Below are 19,162 nucleotides of genomic sequence, written 5' to 3' on the forward strand. Positions count from 1 at the left end.
AAAACATTAGTAGTCTAATCGTCTTGGTTATTTTGATCGTAATTAATCCACAACATGTTTCTGTCAAAGAGGGTCATTTGTAAAATGCCTTATTTTTGTCACACCTTTAGTGTTCTCTGCTCAGAATTCTGGAAAGCATTGATTAGACATATACTTGGCTTCAAAGTGATCAGTGATCTAGGCTAGCAATGAAAAAATATTTGAGAATGTTGAAGTTTCTTTTGTCAAATGGAGAGATCTATTTCTATCTTCTCTGTTTTCACGTGGTATACTAGCCAAAGCGTCTAGGGCTTAGAGGTTCTCTTCAGATATCTCACATTCTCTTTTGAACTAATATGTCTATGTTCACCTGATGATTTCACTTCATTTTGGAACTTAATCAATTGTCCCCATAAAATGGGAATTGAAAGGAGATCAAAAAAGCCAACACAAAACTTGACAGATAACAGAGGAACCTCTATTCCCACTAACATTAGTATTAGAAGTTAGAACACACTCAGAAGACATTTATAGACTTGTAAATTCTATTTTCTTGCTGAAATTTTTCTTAAATATTCTTATTTTCAGCTTTACCCTGAACCTATGAATATCTTTGTAAGAGGTGAACTAAGGGACTAAAATGGGCTATCTCAATTGTGTTCACACAAGACAGAGGGTTTCTGTTGTTATCCAGAAAATACCTTTAGTGGAAAACTTTAAGGAATGTTAAAATGCTGAGGATATGGGAAGTGAAGGAGAGAAAGAATGACACTTTGCTATCCACTAAGTATTTGGGAGAAGGGAACCATTTATCTGCTTTTGCTCTTATTACTGAAGGAATCTATATTTCCTCCAGGAGACTCTTTGCAATATGATCATTAACACAAAAAGATGTTTGTTTCTTTCTTGGAGGTAGGCCAAGAAGCTGTGCAGAACAGCATAAGCAGTAGAGATTTAATATTTCTTACTGCTCACTTAAATATAGCTTACAAATGATTTAGGTAACTTTCTTTGTCAACATTATCAAACAATGCAATTACAAAAATCCTGTAATTATAATTACAGAACGAGGTATCTAGGGCTAAAAGAAACTTTGGTTTTGACTATTTGTTGGGGAGGTTGTCACACGTAATTTGTGCGATATGTGAATTAGAAAGTGGTATAAATGAAAGGAAGGACACAATGCACATAAAGAAAGAGCACACAAAAGCATAGAAAGGAGATAAAAGGTGGAGATCACAGTAAAGGGTTAAAGAGGAACAAATCCATTTTGGAGGATATTCAAAACTATAATGAAGAATTTGAGGATTTTAATACTAGAGAAAACTCAAAGGAGTTTTAGCCAGAAGCCAAAAAACATTGTGATTATCAGGTAATCATAGGATCATTGAAAAATCTTAGTTGAAAGGGACTTCTGGAGGTCACTGGTCCAGTCTCCAGCTCAAAGCAGTGCTATCTTCAAAGGTATAAGGGGACATAATACATCTAAAATGAAGGGAGCAAAAAAGAAGGAAGAGCACAGGGCAGAGGGTACCAGAGATAGAGGACTGTTCTTTAGGTCTGGCATGTTTGAATAGTTGCTATGAAAGAAAACTTTTTAGTCCAGTGTGAGAAAAAAGGGTAAATATTTTTGTTTCAGTTTTTTTGTTTTTGTTTTTGCCTCATCTTAAAAGTGTCCTTTTCTATACCAGTCACTACTACCCAGACCAGTCTTATTCTAGTCAGTTAGATTTGCAGTATTTTCACAGACAGATTTTCTGGAGATTCAGAAAGTTTACCTTTATTTCTTTTGCAGCTGCTTTTCAGTACAAAGAATTTATAAATACCTCGCTAGTTTGAAAGAGTTCTTAATACACAAAGTATTATTAGTATCTCTCTGGAAGCAGTTATCTCATGGGATCACTGACATTTGCAGGCAAATTTCCATACTGACAACCTGCTCACTACAAAATGCTAATAGGGACAGTATTAACACCACTTACAAAAACAGCCTGGAAGATTGTGCATATAACATAGATTTGTATGAAAGATGACAGAACAGTTTGTAATGGGGGAAGAGAATGAGAATGAATTGAAGCATATACAAGCTTTCTTCTTTTTTACTTTTTCTTTTACATTTTGGTTTAGGGAACCAATATAAACTACAATTTTTTTCGGGTATACAACTCACCTGTGATCTCCAAATCACTCTAATAACTGGCCCTATTAATAGTACATTTTTGTTAATTAGACAAATTTCTTACAGCAGTTTGGCAGATTTCCAGTTTTAAGATAATCAGTGTTGACATAAATTTCAGGCCTGCACATTATAAAACACTCCGTGTCCTATTAGCATTATGCCTCTAGAGTAGCTTTTTCGAAGTGAATGCTCCCTGTTTTAAGGTGTAACTGAAGCAGAAACATTGCTCTGATTCACCTATGCTAGATAGTTGCTTTCTTATGCTTGAGACTTTTCCCAGAATACTAAATATCTGTAAAGTGAATTAATTTCATTATCAGATCCTCCACTGGCGAGTCCACTATAAATTTACAGAAGACTCTATCAGCAGCCAGTCTGAAACCTTGAATCTTTTATTAGTTTCTTCGGGACCAACTTTAAAATCCCTATTTAAGAAGAAAACATTTTTAATACAACTACTGCTGTCCGATATTTCCTTGTCAATACCATGGTTTTATGAAAATAAATTCTACCTAAATGATTCTCAGGACAGAAGTCCTGAGATGAAAAGTCTTTTGTGGCTTTGTTTATTTGCTTTTTGTCTGTTTAATTTTCTTTTTTTGTTTGTTATTGTGTTTTTTTGGTTTACTTTGGTTTCTTTTTTTTTCCTAGATTTGTAGAGTTAAACAGTTATGAACTATTTAACTACAGTATATAAACCCCATTTTGACATCTTTTCAAGACCTTATGAGGCAAACCAATGCATAGGAAATTACCAACTAACTATACCCTTACTTTTTAAAGAAAATTATAAAGAGCTCATCACACTTCTCTGATAAGGATTAGTTTTAACAGATTAGGATAATAAACACAGATCTAGGAAGGATAAAATATACTACTGAAGCAGAGTTAAAGTGATGAAATAATGTCTAATACATAAGTGATTATGGCAATATTCAGAAAATACTGGGATTAATTCAGGATGGTGTGATAAACTAAATATTCTGGCAAGTTGAAAATTATGCAGAACCTAATAATAAGTGTAATTTTATAGTCTGCTTCTTCAGCTAGTAAGTACTTCTAAATATTGTTACCTGTAGTTGGTTAGAAAATATTTTTATTTTTTTCTTGTAGCAAAATTTACCTTTTCACTGATGAACACAAACCTAAAGGCACTGCTCACTTCTCTTAGATTATGCTAGTAGTGATAGAAGCAGCAGCTACAGGAGCAATAGTAATGATTATAGCATTGCAGCAGACTGAAAACATTTATAGTTCTCAAGCTAGAAATCCCTCTGCCTTAATGCAAGCAAAATTCTGCAGCTCATAGATGATGTTGGTACCCACCTCCTGATAATCAGTGTATCACAAAATACACTGGTTCTGTGGTGAGAAATGTCTGTTTTGAGACTCAGTTACTGATTCACAGTGTCATGTGATCCCAAAATCTATCCCCTCCTTGGGGACCCACCTTGGTAACCAAAAAAAGCCATAGCCTAGCACCATCTTCAGATGACAATATAGGAATATCTTCATCATAGTTTTCCCCAAAGAAACAGAGAAAAAAATCCAGCATGCTTAGAAGCCAATATTCAAACCAATATAAACAGGGAATAAACACCAAAATTGGAATTAGAAGCATCACTTCTTGAACTAGCTGCCTTTCAACAACTATTGGATTTTTTAAATAGTTTTGTGTAGGTTTTCCTTATCACATTGATTAGTACATTTAAAAGAGTGGTAGATACTGCTATATCCACACAGTTTTTAAACATTTTCAGGGATAATGATTCCACTGCTTTCCTGGGCAGCCTGTTCCAATGCTGGACCACCCTATCCGTGAAGAAACTTTTCCTAATATCCAGATTAAATTGCTTAAAATTATTTCCTCTTGTCCTATTGCTTGTTACTTTGGAGAAGAGACCAACCCTCATCTTGCTGCAACCTCTTTTCAGGTAGTTGTAGGGAGCAGTAACATCTCCCCTGAGCCTCCTTTTCTTCAGGGTAAATTGCTGGACTCAATGATCTTAGAAGTCTTTTCCAAACTTAATGGTTCTATGATTCTATGAATTCATATAGTTAAGAATAATATCCAGTTTGTCACTACTCCATGACAAATACAGTCTTAAAACTCAGACATTTTAGTTTTTAAAATCTACTTTAATCCTTTAATCTGTTTAACATTTAGGGAAATACTTTTGGGACAGATTCCGTTTCTTGGAAAAATAAAGTAAATATTATCAATACCAAAACTCTTTCTGAAACTGAGCTAGCAGGTAGAATGCAAGTGAGGTCAAAGACAAAGGATCAATGTGATTTTTTTCCTGGTGAAGGTAAGGTTTATGATAACAACATTATTTCTGCTTCTGTAATGTATTTAATAATCACAAATACAGCAAAACAATACATGGGACAATATTTCCCTGTTAATGTTTAAAAAATTGAATTAATTTCAATATTTAAGTCTATTCTCTATTGTTAAAAAAACTTGCTAGTTTTTAAGAAAAAAATTGAGACCAAAAATCATAAGGACATTTTTCATTTATTGTAAGAAAAAAAATTCACTTCAAAGAAAAACTGAGACACAAATCTAGGAACAAACTCGGCAGTTCTCCATAATGAACAATCATCCAGTTCTCCACAAGATACAGAGGATTAGGAGATTACAACACTGTAATTAGATTACGTTCTTAAAGATACTGAAAAGAGAAAATTTTCTAAAAATTAATTATTTAACACAAGGTATTGGAGTTAGTCTTGATTATGTGGAAACAATTAAAATTAGAAAATATTTTTTTTATAAATTCCTGTTATTTTCTATTTTTTTCAATGCTATAGGCCGGGAAGCTATTACTCCATAGACTTATTTCCTTCATGCAATGCATATGTTGTTTTCATATGTTTCAAAATAAGTGGAAATGAATTGTGTATATTTGTCTTTTCATTCTATTTCTTGTAATAAAAATCAGTTTGCCTCTTAATAGCATTAACAGGGATATTATTTATACTTTACATTTCCACTCTAGCTTGAGTTCTCCTTCTTCATATGACAGTCTCAATATATTATCAGGAATAATATATTTTAATATCCTACCAAAATCTCAGTAATGTCTTTTCAGCTACCATGCAACCACAAAATGTGAAAAAGAACTGCCAAGCTCTTCTCATGACTTGCTGTTCATTGATGGCAATATGAGTTGGCAATATCCCTGTGTTTCTAAGGAAAAGATATAACTGCACCTCACTATAATTATATACTTCATCTGTTTATTTGATGCAATTATAGGACTTTCACTATTCTATTCATTCAAAATGTCAAGGCATTTTATATTTCACTGCTACAAATTAGTATTTGTCTTTGTATATCCTATTTTCATCTGAATTGTGTAACCATATGTTTCTGTTATTGTTTTTACCAAAACTTACTGATTAAAAAACTGCTTATAATTATAAAATGTATTTTAATATTTTTTATTCTAAGTCTTGCAAACTAACTGTTCCAAACTCTTATTCCTGTGAACTATTCTGTCTTTTCACATATTTTAATTCTGAACAGGGTTTGTTGGCACTCTAGAAAAATATGCCTGAAAGTTATTTCTTTGAATTTTTTTTGTAATGACTGTATTTTTGTGGTATCTTTTCAATACCACATCATAGGGTATTGCATATTTTGTCAATGAAACACTTCTAACTCAACACTTTGCTATCTTTTTCCCTGAAGCTAGTATGAAGAATATGCATGGCATAGTATATACGGAAGACGTATAAACAAAGACAAATGTATGTGTTTTGTGGGTTTTTTCCATTGTCTGTTTTTGTCTAATACCTTGGAGATTTCTGTTTGTTTGTTTGTTTGTTTGTTTTTCTGTAAAATGAATTGCATAATTGTGTCTCTTCAATATTTTGATTTCTAATCTATTGCTGTATCAAAACTCTGTATATACAGTATTCTTTCATGTGGTCATTTTTCAGCCTTTCTTGATAAGATTTCTTTAAGTTTGGAGGATGTGACAGAACCTGGAAGGAACACTGGTATTTCAGTTCTCCTGTTCTCTGCAGCCTCTCCACAGCTTACAAATTAGGAACCCTTTACTGACACTTCAAAGACAAGTTTGTGTGCTCATTGTATTTAATTTGGTCTTTTAGGTAAATAGAGGGAAATTATCTGCTTTTCCATTCTCAGCCATTGCAGACCATTCTGGAGACACTCAGGAACACCATAACTCCATCACAAAGCTATTGACAATCTAGTAAACCCAGAAATTCATTTTACATACTGGTATACTTACCAGTTGCATAAGAGAAATGTGTGAAAAATTCCCAATAGAAAGTGTCTTTAAAATCTTTGAAACATAAGCACTCATCTTGCCTTCAAAAATTGTGTTTCTAATTGCAAGAACAGTAATTATCCATCTACATGGAATCATAGAATCATAGAATAGATTGGGTTGGAAAAGACCTCCAAGATCATCGAGTCCAATCCCTGATCCAACTCCAATTACTATATCATGGCACTAAGGGCCATGTCCAATCTCTGTTTAAAAACCTCCAGGGATGGTGAATCCACCACCTCTCTGGGCAGGCCGTTCCGATGCCTGATCACCCTCTCTGTAAAGAATTTCTTCCTAACATCTAACCTAAACCTCCCCTGGCAGAGCTTGAGCCCATGTCCCCTTGTCCTGTTGTTGGTTGCCTGGGAGAAGAGACCAACCCCCACCTGGCTATAACTTCCCTTCAGGTAGCTGAAGAGAGTGATGAGGTCACCTCTAAGCCTTCTCCAGGCTAAACAACCCCAGCTCCCTCAGCCTCTCCTCATAAGGCTTGTGCTCAAGTCCCTTCACCAGCCTGGTTGCTCTTCTCTGGACCCGCTCCAGCACCTCAATATCCTTCCTGAACTGAGGGGTCCAAAACTGAACACAATATTCAAGGTGTGGCCTCACCAATGCAGAGTACAGGGGAAGAATCACCCCTGCTCCTGCTGGCCACACTGTTCTTGATGCATGTCCAGTACTTTATGAATTCCATCTGTCTTTTGATGTTAGCATCCTCTGAAAGCCATATCTAGAAGCTGGGTTGCTCTGTGTCTACTTAGCAAATGCTGAACACAGACAGTTCTGCTGTTATAAATAATATCTAAAAGGAATTTATGACTAAGTATTCCTTGCAACATTTCTAAACAGAAATTTCCAGTGAAAGCTATAATCCTCACTTTGATTCTCACATCAAGACATTCTCTGAGTCCTTCAATCACCAGTGTTTATTTCTCTGTGTGGCTTTTATTCCTTCTCCTTGAACTTCAGTGATACTATTATTTGTCTTATTTTCAGCACTTCTTTCAAAAACTTTGAAGTACATGTTTATTTTTCTAACTGAAATTGGCTTTGGTACTGGCAAAAGTCCATCCATTTGCATTTAGTGAATTTATTTTCCACTTGTATTGACTTCCTCTTGCAATTACTATGATTTGGGGTTTAGCTGCTATTGTTGCTTTTGCTGTTGTTATCAGCACTAATATATACTTGAAAGAAACCTTAATGGAATCACCTACATTTGTTTTTAAAATCACTTGTTTTCTTTGAGAATACATCACAATTTGTTATCTTCTCCACATTCAAAACACAGTTCCCAATATTAGAAAATCATAGAATCATTAAATTTGGAAGGCACCTCGATAGATCTGCAAGTCCAAGTCTTCTGCTTAAAGCCAGATCAACTAGTGTACATTACTCTGGGCTATGTCCAGTTAGGTTTTGAATATATCCAAGGATGTAGAATCCACAACCTCTCTAGGTGACCTGTCCCGATTTCTGACCAGTCCCCCAGTAAAACCGTTTTTCTTATTTCATTTAAATGGAATTTTCTGTATTTCAATTTATTGCCTCCTGTCATTTCACTGGATACTACTTAGATATTACTTGGATACTACTCAGATGCTTCCTCATATTCGTTAATAATTATTTAAACACACCCATAAGCTTCTTCTGAGCCTTCTCATCTCCAGGATGAACAGCCCCAGCTTTTTCAATCTCTTCTCCTATAAGAGATATTCCAGTCCTTAATGATGTCATACCTCTTCACTGGACTTAGTCCAGTATGTTCATATCTGTTTTGTACTGGGAGCCCAGATCTGGACACAGCATTCCACACACGGCCTCATCAGTGCTGTACAGAGGGGAAAGATCACCTCTCTCAACCTGCTGAAATCACTCCTTCTCACACAGTGCAGAATGCCATTGGCCTTTTCTGCCACAAGGGCATATTGCTGGCTCATGTTCACCCTTCATCCACCGGGACCTTCAAGCCCTTCTTTCAAAAGCTGGTCTATATACACCTGGCACTGCATATGGACTGGTGCACAGGATTATTCCCTCTCCAGGTGCTGGACTTTGCATTTCCTCCTATTAAACTTCATGAGATTTCCTGTTTACCCATTTCTCCAGCCTGTTGAGATCCTTCTGGTTGGCACCACGACAGACTGCTGAATCAGACATTACTCCAGTTTTGTGTTGGTGCCTAAAAACTTTTTGGATTTTTTAACTTTTGTAGATTTTAGAAATAGTTGTGTATTAAATGTAGATTTTAATGTAGCTGTATTATATCCCCTACCCTGTAGTAGGGTATTATTAACCCTATTATTGCATTTCATATCAATCCCTCTAAATTCCATTAGCGTATTTCATCTTCTTATCAAGGTAGAATTGTAGAAAAGCCTAGGCCAGCAGATATCACACAGACATAGCGAACTTCAAGCCCAGAACTTTGAAGGAGCTCCAAGGATTTTACCTGCTGCGAAGAAGATGAAGATGAGGAAGAAGGGGTCCCAAAAACCCCAAATGCAATGTCCAAAGGGGCGTGTCAGGGGGCAGAACTGGGCAGAACCGGTAAGTGGATAAATCTGGAATTGGATGAACCTGTCTGGGCGAGCGCATGCCATGTCATGTATTCGCCCACCCTGTAGGCTGATTAAAGGACCTGCTCTCTTTATCTTATACACTAAACTGGCCTGGAGTTTTTTTAATCCACTGTCTCTTAAGGCAACAGTGTCATATGCATATCAGCTGAGAGTGCACTCTGTTCCACCAATGAGGCCATTAAAGAAGAGATTATACAGTATTGTATCCTGTATCAGCCACTGGGAGTACTTCCTAGTGACTGGCCTCCAGCTGCACTGTGGGCCGCTGGTCACAGCCCTTTGAACCTGCCATTTCAGACAATTTTCAATCCATGTCGCCCTTCATTTATCTAGCACACACTTCTATGATTCTTACAAGAATCTCTCTCCATCTCCCTTAATTCTTAGCATCTAGGGAGGTTATTTTGGAATTTGAATCACTTCCTAGTGAGTGATATCATTACAAAGAATTGTAATTGACAGATCCTACACCAATCCCTAAAATAGCTCAGCCTTGACTTCTTCCACTTCCAAAGGGACAACCATTTACTATGACTGTATTTCTTTCCTCTAAACAAGTCTATTATATTTTCCTATTTTCATTACTCTTGTCAAAGACTTGTCCAAAAACCTTTACTAGAGACAAGCAAATTCTATCTCCTCCATCTTTCAAATAGACATATATTTTTTCCAAAAAATTCTAAAAAAACAATGAAATGTGAATAATTCTATGTAAAACTGTATTTTAAAATACTACTACTACTCCTACTACTCCTTGCCCCTGCCCCAGACATAGTCTGTAGATCCTACAATATAAAATACAGTATAGTTTTATTATTTTATTCTCTAATACCACAGGTAGAGTTCAGGAAGTACCAGTACTGAAATACTCAAAGCAAGAGCTTCCGGATACCAAAATCCCACTCTTCCTCACTGTATGCTGCTGTTTAAGAACAATACATGTTAAAGAAAAAAGGATTGACAATCCATTCTTATAGTAAGGAACTCTAGTGTGCTTTAAGAAGTAGCAGCATAAACAGAAGGAACCCATTGATTATTATATCAACATTACTCCCACAGAGGAAAGTGGTAGAACTTCCACTGATTTCAGAGAGGACATGTGACCAACGCAGAGTGCATATCACATACTGAGACAAAAAGTGAAAATAAATGTCTTATGGAAGGTTCAGAAAGAATATCATTCATTTGAGGGTAGAAATATGATGCTGATTCTAAATTTCAGTTATGCAAAGTAAGGCTAGCTAAAAATAGCCGCTGAAAGGATGATAGGTAGAAACTGAATTCTATAAGTGAAATGTAGCAAAAGTCAAGGGAGGAAAACACTTCAACTACAACCAATGCTTTATTTCTGAGGAGCACCTCTTGTTGAAGCAGTACAATCTTTCTGAGCCTCACAGGTTCTGCTATGTTCCTGGAGGAGTAAATAGTGTCAGAAGCTGCAAATGCCTTCTACTATGATAGATAAACTCGAAGAATCCCACCACCACAGCTAAATAACACTTTGGTCATAGCCTTTGACCTATTTTTCAGCTTTAGTCTTAGTTCTGCAATACCTCGTGCATGGACTTTAAAGCAAATGCCATAAAAGATTGTGGATATGGGATCATGGCTAGGCTTCACGAACGAAGATTTGAGAAGGGCTCTACCCGTGCTTGCTACAAGCACGCTGATGACAGCACTTAAAGTAAGAGCTTTGGCATTGATGCACCATACATATGCTTCTTGTTCCACCATAGATTCAATTACTAGTTTCACAATGGATTTGGAAGAGTACAACAATGATGTAACTTTCAAATTACTGCAGATAAGAAAATGACTGAAGAAACAGACACAAGAAAAGGCTGCCTGTTATGTTAGTCTGTCTGTTATCCATCTCTTCTTCACTACTATCTCTTTCTTTCTTCATAGCTGAATTGTTTTCCCAACTGACACTACAGACTTACATATTTTTCCAACTCTATCAGTAACAAAGGCAATGAAAGGGAGGAAAAAACAGATCTATATTTTCCTGTAACAAGTTGCACCTGGAACAGAGAATTCTAAGTCCCTTAAAAAAAAAAAAGACATATCATCCTCATTATTTATTCTATTCTGTATTAGTTATAAACACATATATAAACATAATCCTCCTCTCTCCATATTATTTTCTCAGCATGATACATGCAATACCATTCTTTTGATTATGTGAAATAAATAAAGTGTAGGAAGCTACGTTTAAGTTTATGTTATTGAGATTTATTTCTGCAAAATAATTACATTTTGATGGCTACCAAAAAGGACTCATGACTACTCCTTTTTTCAATATCTCAATGTAGTTTTCAAATCTTATTTCAAATTAGCACTTATATATATATTTCAAATTAGCACTTATATAACACTGTTTATAATTAGGCTTACATTATATTTTATTTCATGTTGCACTGAAATAGCACATTATATATATGAAGACACTGACAAGCACACAGAAGTGTCAGTGGTTACCTTTTCAAAGAGCTAACCATAAAACTCTAGATTTTATTGTTTACTGTAGAAAAGTACTTAGCTCAAAATGTCATTTTAGTTGTGAAAGTAGGTACAATAATAAGAAACAATTTGTAGTCTTTATAAAATATGTTCATGCTGTTTATTGTGTAGAATATGCTAGTGATCTAGTGGCACAACATATTACATTTTAACCCAGAAATGCACAGATGAAAGAAGACCAGGCTCAAAAATATCAGTGACACCTCTTAAAAGTAAACCCTGTATTTTGTTATATGGAAATGATGGAAAACACACACATAGAAAAAAAAAAAAAGGAAAAAATTATATCATGAATAGAGTTTAGCAGGGCTGAATCTATTGATCCAGGTTGGGATTTTTTTCTTCATTTTCTTTATTTGGTTTTTTAACTTTAAAAATTTGACTGTGCAAAAATAAAGACACTGTAATGAAAAAATTAACTGAAATGTTCTTTAAACTGTCCTTGCCTCATGTAAAAATATTTACCTAGGACTACTTAGTCAGACATTTTTTGATTATTGCAGGGCATATTTGAGGCAATCGAAATTCATCAAAGTTAGGGGACTTGCAAATGCACTGGTAAGAATTTGTTGTATCTTTACCTGGTGATTTGCCTAATTAAAGGCCAGAAGTATACCCTGATAAATTAACACAGGCATATTAACATCCAGTTTGCTAAAACTGTTCAATAGTAGATACAAGAAAGAAGGATTAATTTCTCAGACAGTACTATAAAGTGTTAACTTCTAAGATACACGAACTATGAAACACAAACCAGAGAAGATATTGATTTTAGGACACTGAATGCTTGGAACTGTTCCTGGGTAAACTGGCTGCCTTCTGTTACATACAGAAAAACAGGGTAAATTTACACAGGTGGAATCACATAGGCATGTGGCATTTTGTTTACTTGTTCTGCGGATTTAGGGTATTCACACACACAGAGAAAGCTCTCCTTTATCCAGACTGGCTAAAAACCCAATGGTATTGAAAAGAACATAACATCTCAAGATGGTGTTTCTTAAAATCTGAAAATTATTATTTTCCTTTCTAAGTTTTATCTTTAATACTACATGCCAAATATATTATTTACCTATCTCAGAAGCAGCCACTGTGATGTTGTACCAAGGTGTCTCCTCTCTGTCAAAGATCCTGGCAGTCTTAATGGTCCCAGTACTAGCATCAATGGTGAAATACCTATCTTCTTCTGTGTTATGATCAATGAAATATCTATGAAGAAATATAACAATAAATATATACTTATTGTAGTATATATAATCCAAAGTAACAGAAAGTTACATAAGAATATAACTTTCAAGCTTCACAGTCATAGACATTTTTAAAACCACCATAAGAAAAAGAATCTATATTATGGAGAAACCCAATGCAACACCATATTCCATTTGTTTCATATTGTTTCATTTCTTTTGATACATAATAAGGCTTCCACTGTGAGTTACAAGGATATAAATTGCTAACAGGTAGTATTTTACACAGCAGTATACAGTCCTGTCAAAGGTAAGAGACACATGTATTTTGACTAAAAATCATGAAATGGAAAAGCACAAAAGAAAACAGAGATATATTAAGATATTATTTTTCTGCTTATTTGCTTGTCACTGCAAGCCCATGTGCTCAGCGCTGGTACCTGTTTTGAAGTACGTCTCTCTGACATGAAGTTGATGACATGATGACACAGCCATTTTGAACACAACCATTAAAGGGACTAATGTCAGAAATGGCTGGTTCCCAGAGCTGCGATTGACACTACTCTAGAAGCAGAACTAAACATCCCTGCTTTACAGTCTTGGATTCTGAGCACTTTGCCTGGTAGAGAAAGTAAAAACCTTGAAGTGGGTAATGGAAGCAGAGGGAAAGAGCACAAAAGAAGAGATTGACATTTTTTCTCAAAGCCAGAATCATTTACTGTGGCTTTTAACAAATTAAGCAATTACAAGCCACTATCAAGCCTTCTTCACTACCTACACAAATAAAAAAATAAGGAAATAGATTATTTTATATACCATAATTATTTTTCCTTATAATTTGTAAGCCCTGCTTTCATTCTGTGAAGTTTTTAATATATGGAAGGTATATAAAAGTCAAAATGATTTATTTTCTCCATCAAATTGCTTTTATTTTTACATCAAGAGAAGTGTAATTGCCAGCTTATAAAAAGAGGATGCACATAAAAGCTGACAAGCTCAAAAAAATTAAAAATAACTGCAGTTTTATTTCTCTCACAATGTACTTACTTATACTATTTGTGGAAAGGAAAAGCAAAGAAGCAAACAAACATTTAATTGAGTGGTATACTAAAGTCAGAGATGATGTGAAAAAGCAAAAGAAAGAAAGCACTTACAGGAGGAGGCAACAATTTGAGTCACCTTAACTTGTCAAGAGATCAGACACTCACTGGAAAAGCCAGCTAGGACTTGATGACTTAGGTTAGATCTTCCTTACTGGAGAGAATCCGAACCCCCTCTCCCATCTGGAAGAAGTATTTTACATCTGCCTTAAAATGTGTTCTTTTACCTGTTGGTACTCCAGACTTTCTTTTCATGCTTTCAGTATTTTTAGCAATTAAAGAATTGTAGTTCAGTCACTAGAAATCAAAGCAGCCAAAGTTAGGCTTCTTGCCTGTTCTCCATCTTTCCTTTTGACATCATGAAGAGTGAATCCCCTCTCATATGACTTTGGGAGTTGTTTAAGAGACAGCAGACTTAAGTTCCTACCCTATTTCTCTGGAACAAGAATTTAACTTGCTGTCTCCCACCTGAGCTAAATTAGAACCCACAGTGCAGCTCATTAATTACCAACTCCTGAGCATACCTCATTCTAAAATACCCCAGACTGCACAATAAAGACACTTTGAATGTGCAAGATGGCAGCTGAAGTTGCTTCAAACAAGTAACGGACTCAAACTGTCTCCATATGAAAGTGAACTGGCAAAATTCTGATTATTTAGGAGATGGGGCAATTTTTAAGAGTTTAAGTCAGGAAAATTTTTTTTCAGAGGACATTATTTAATAAGCATATTTGGATGAGAGAAAACCAAAGCAAGTGATGTTGCCAGAAAAAGAGAAAAAAAATGCTGCATTTATTATTGCTGGATCACAGTAGCCAATGCAGACACACTTCTGCAACTTGGTGTGCTTCTCTGTGCTCTGTAAACTCAGGAGAGGAATTAAAAGCAAACTCTAGATGAACATTAATCAGTCACTGATGATGACTTGCTGGATAGTGCAGATATCCAAACAAATTGATATTGCTTTGAGGAATATTGGAATCCTCTAAGGACAAATCACAAAACAATTCTGGGCCCCTCAGTTCAGGAAAAATACTGAGGTTTTGGAGCAGGTCCAGAGAAGAGCAACGAGGTTGGTGAAGGGACTTGAGCACAAGTCCTATGAGGAGAGGCTGAGGGAGCTGAGGTTGTTTAGTCTGGAGAAGAGGAGGCTCAGGGGTGACCTCATCACTCTCTACAGCTACCTGAGAGGAGGTTGTAGCCAGGTGGGGGTTGGTCTCTTCTCCCAGGCAATCAGCAGCAGGACAAGAGGGCACGGGCTTAAGCTCTGTCAGGGGAGGTTTAGGTTGGATATTAGAAAGAAGTTCTTTACAAAGACAGTGATCAGGCATTGGAATGGCCTGCCCAGAGAGGTGGTGGATTCACCATCCCTGGAGGTTTTTAAAATGAGACTGGATGTGGCACTGAGTGCCATGATCTAGTAATCACAGTGGGGTTGGATCAAGGGTTGGATTTGATGATCTCAGAGGTCTCTTCCAATCCAGTTAATTCTATGATTCTATATGATTCTAACCAAAGACCCCAAAAAAATCCAGCCAAAAAAGAACCATGCAGCTATCCTCTTGGCTTTATTTAATGTGACATTATTCATCCAGGCTACCATCAACTCCTTATTTAGGGATATGGATTTGTTTTTCAATTTCAAAACAACTGATTTTTCCAGTGTCACTGCAGGTATCACTCTTCCATGAAGCACAGATTTGCAGGTTCTCCAAGTGTTTATTTGTCATAGAAACGTTTTGAAAGACTATGCCAATCTCACTGGAGAAGTTCTATCTACCATGTGCACTGATAGCATTACCTTTTACTATTTACCAAAATTTTGGAGACAGAGTGGTATCAACCTCTAAAAATCCATAAAGCTGCCATATTTGTCACAGAGTCGGATTGATATTTGAAATTGGTGTGGAAGATACATGCTTCAGGTGGACAAATGCCCCCATGCCTTACACCTTATGCTTGACAGTGTAGGAAAACTGAGCTATGGCAAATATTGGCAAATATATGGCAAATATACTACTATCAGCAGTATAATAGTAATGCAGAAATTGGGACCATTTGATTGTGTTTGGCAAGATACATACGCAGGTACACAAACATCTCCTACATGATAAACTAGAAGGTTAATGGAGAAAGCGTAGAAACCATAATTGTCCCTCCATTTTCTTGGAGATCTTTTACTGGTAAAGCTTACAATCAGTTATTCAATGATAAAATTTAATTACTTCTCTCCTACTATAGCTTTGTTTTTCTTGACTCTAGAAGTCTCCTGATAATTAAGAAAATTATTTGCTAAAAAGAAGAAAAAAAAAAATGCTCTCCTGACCAGCTCTTGCGGAATATGTACTGCAAATCCAAAATAAGTTTAATACAAGCATCTTGTCCCTGCAAACATTTATTAATCTGGACATTGTTTACTTATCAACATCAGGCACAGTCAGTATTCTGTGAGTCACTATTGTGCTGATCACGGAACCATAAAAATAAGGCTATGCATTATTTGTAGACAGTAGCTTAAAAATAAACAGAATTTCAAATTGGGCTTCAGTGAGAAAAACCCAAAACAGGAATACCCAGCTGCTTGTTTGTGTGTGTGACAGAACAAAACATTATGTCTCCTTCTGAGTACAGAAATAAAACTGAAAAAACAATATGTCCAAATAGGAAGCTTGTGTACAAAAATTAAAGTTTGTTTTTCTGATAAATTGTGATTATCTAATAATTAATTTTCATAACCATATAGTAAAACACGGTCTTATTTTTTTTTTCAAATATTAACTCCTTTTTCTGAAACAGTTAGTTAAAAGTGTTCCAAATAAGCTCAAATCTCTCTTTTTAAAGATCTCACATTGCATGAATAATTTCAATTATATCTTCTGTGGCATTAATAGAAATAAAATGGTCCTGAGGTAACTTATTGTATTAACACTTTTACTTCCAATGATACCAGAATAATGAAAAATGTTTCTAATTTGTCCACAATAACACTTCCCCTTCATGTGCTTACTTTTGCATATGGTTACAGAACATGTTGAAATATTCACAGCTTGACAAATTTTTCTTGATCAATGAATAAATAAGAGATGGTACTTTCTTATGCTTTCCCATTATTATAACATTCAGTTCTCCCCCACTGTTCCAGATTCTTCCTTAAAATTGCACTGTGTTTCATTTAAAGCAGCTATTTGCACTTTTGTGGTTCCCAACCTTCATGAACATCTCAGTAAAACAAGTTACAGAAGATAGTCCTGCACAGCAGAAAAACTAGGAATGCTAGTGCTTTAAAAATATTTTGTACGTGAACTACTTTTGGTCTCTCATGTCATGTTAGAGGATATTTAGAACAAGTTTCATTGTATTTACAAAGTGCTGAACAATTTATGCCTTTATAAATACCAGCCACTGATTTATATACATGTTGAGAATAGATACTAGATATATCCATAAATATTGCACATTCTGGAACTAATGATGCTCTACTTAGGCTTCTGAATTTACTTCATCTGGTTAAAAAATTTACTTTCTTGTAGATAATAGTTGCAACAGATATAGTCATTCCCTTCCCCTCCTACCTTTCCCTCCACATCTACTGAGCTGCTTTGTAATGCTTTTTCTAGACCCCCAAAAGATATAGTGCAAGTTTTGAATTTCAAAGAGTTATTTCAAAAGTGATTTTTCACCTTAATCTAGTTGACTGTTTCAGCTCACATAGAATGCATTAATTCAAAAATTAATTTACAATATCCATTTGAGATATTTGTTTATAGATATTTACTCAATACAGTGTTCTGCTAGCATATGTTTAACCACTAACCATTAAATCAGAACATCTGAGTTGCACGGCACATGTTAATAAAGTGACTTAATAACAAGACATGGTTAGATAAACAGCGCTCCATAAACTGCTTACGTTCAAACCAGCAACAGAAACCAATCTGAAAGAAAATACATTAAAAAGGATCATGAATACAGAAAACCTATTAGTCACACTATTTGAAGATAATCTGAAGGAAATTAAATACCAAAACTGGATCCTGCTAGCAATTGGAAATGCAACACGTGCCACTTTTTTATTAGAAAAAATCAGTGAATAGAAGGGCATTCCCAGCTTCCATCCATGCCCTTATTCCTTCTTCTGACCGAGGCAAGCCTCTGGCTTCTCTGATTTCATTCCTCACTTCCAGTCTCTTAGTGAAGCAGTGGTTCAGTGGTGACAGACATTCCCCACATTTTTACTGAAAACTAAAAGTATTTGCATCAATTAGAAAATAAAGAGCAATATATATGCAAGATGGCCTTTGGGCAGAAGGTCACTCTAGAATGTATAAATCTGCTTTCAGTATTAAAGCAGTTAGACTCTAATAATACAAAGACTACTTAAAAATGGAGAAAATTTTAAAAGGTGCTAAAGTAGTTTAGGAATATTGATGATTTCCAAACCTTTTAAGAGTGCTTCTAAGCTAAAACCCATAAGTATTTTCAGAATCTCTCTCCCTAAATTATTCAGCCTTAATATTAACATTGGTTAACCTCTGGATAGAGAACTGGCATATGCTGTTACTATTCCAGTATGTCTCTTTCCAGTTACTGTGTTTTAAGGAAGAATCCTGAGTTTGAATTTTTGCAATAGTTTTTGAGCTTTTAACTTGTCTCTTTTTCTGTCTTAATTCAAAATTTTATCTGTTCATTATGGGTTTTTTCATTGATTACCCTATTTGTCAACTGCAAAAACAAACTCTGTTACATATTTCTACCTGGGCTAGAAACTTGATATTATTCACAAATTTCCAAAGCCACATTTCAGCCAGATGTGGATTCACAGTATTTCTTTGGAGTTTTGTTTTGAGACATAAGCAAATAACTAGTTCTCTAATATCAAGCGAAACTGGCTACAAAGAAGCACTTTAAAAAAGTCCATAGGAAGGAGACAGAACCTTTGTCCAACCAATTACTCCTTCCAAAGACTTATCAGTTAGAAATCAAATGCCATTATAAGGAAACCTGATCAGTTAAAGTTCTAAGCAAAAAAACTTTCTCAGAAAGAGACACTCAGACTCAAAGTATAGAAATTTTTATTTTCTTTTATAATATATTTTAGAAAAAGAAGAGTAAGCAATAACTGCATAGGGTGAGAAGAGGAGGTATAACAGGACACAAAGAGCGAGATAACTCATCAGCTGCAGCTCTCTGTGTTTGGCTAGTTGGAGAACAACAAGACATGGCACATGCTGGGACATAACTCAAGTGCATGCCTTTTATCTTCTCTCTGCCTCCTGACAGTAGCACTCACAACCCTGGGAAC

At 35.4% G+C, this 19,162-nt stretch overlaps 1 protein-coding gene across 11 annotated transcripts in view; it reads right to left on the reverse strand.

The window, feature by feature from the left end:
* Positions 1 to 19,162, reverse strand: part of CDH18 (cadherin 18) — a 502,361-nt gene that overhangs the window by 31,475 nt on the left and 451,724 nt on the right. For all 11 annotated transcript variants that reach the window (XM_050330958.1, XM_050330968.1, XM_050331011.1 and 8 more), the window contains one exon: positions 12,646 to 12,782. In XM_050330958.1, the coding sequence (XP_050186915.1) occupies positions 12,646 to 12,782 (137 nt within the window). The remainder of the gene's footprint in view (positions 1 to 12,645; positions 12,783 to 19,162) is intronic.

Source organism: Myiozetetes cayanensis, unplaced genomic scaffold, assembly GCF_022539395.1.
Source record: "Myiozetetes cayanensis isolate MyiCay16 unplaced genomic scaffold, myiCay2020 scf1, whole genome shotgun sequence".
Classification (NCBI taxonomy): Eukaryota; Metazoa; Chordata; class Aves; order Passeriformes; family Tyrannidae; genus Myiozetetes; species Myiozetetes cayanensis.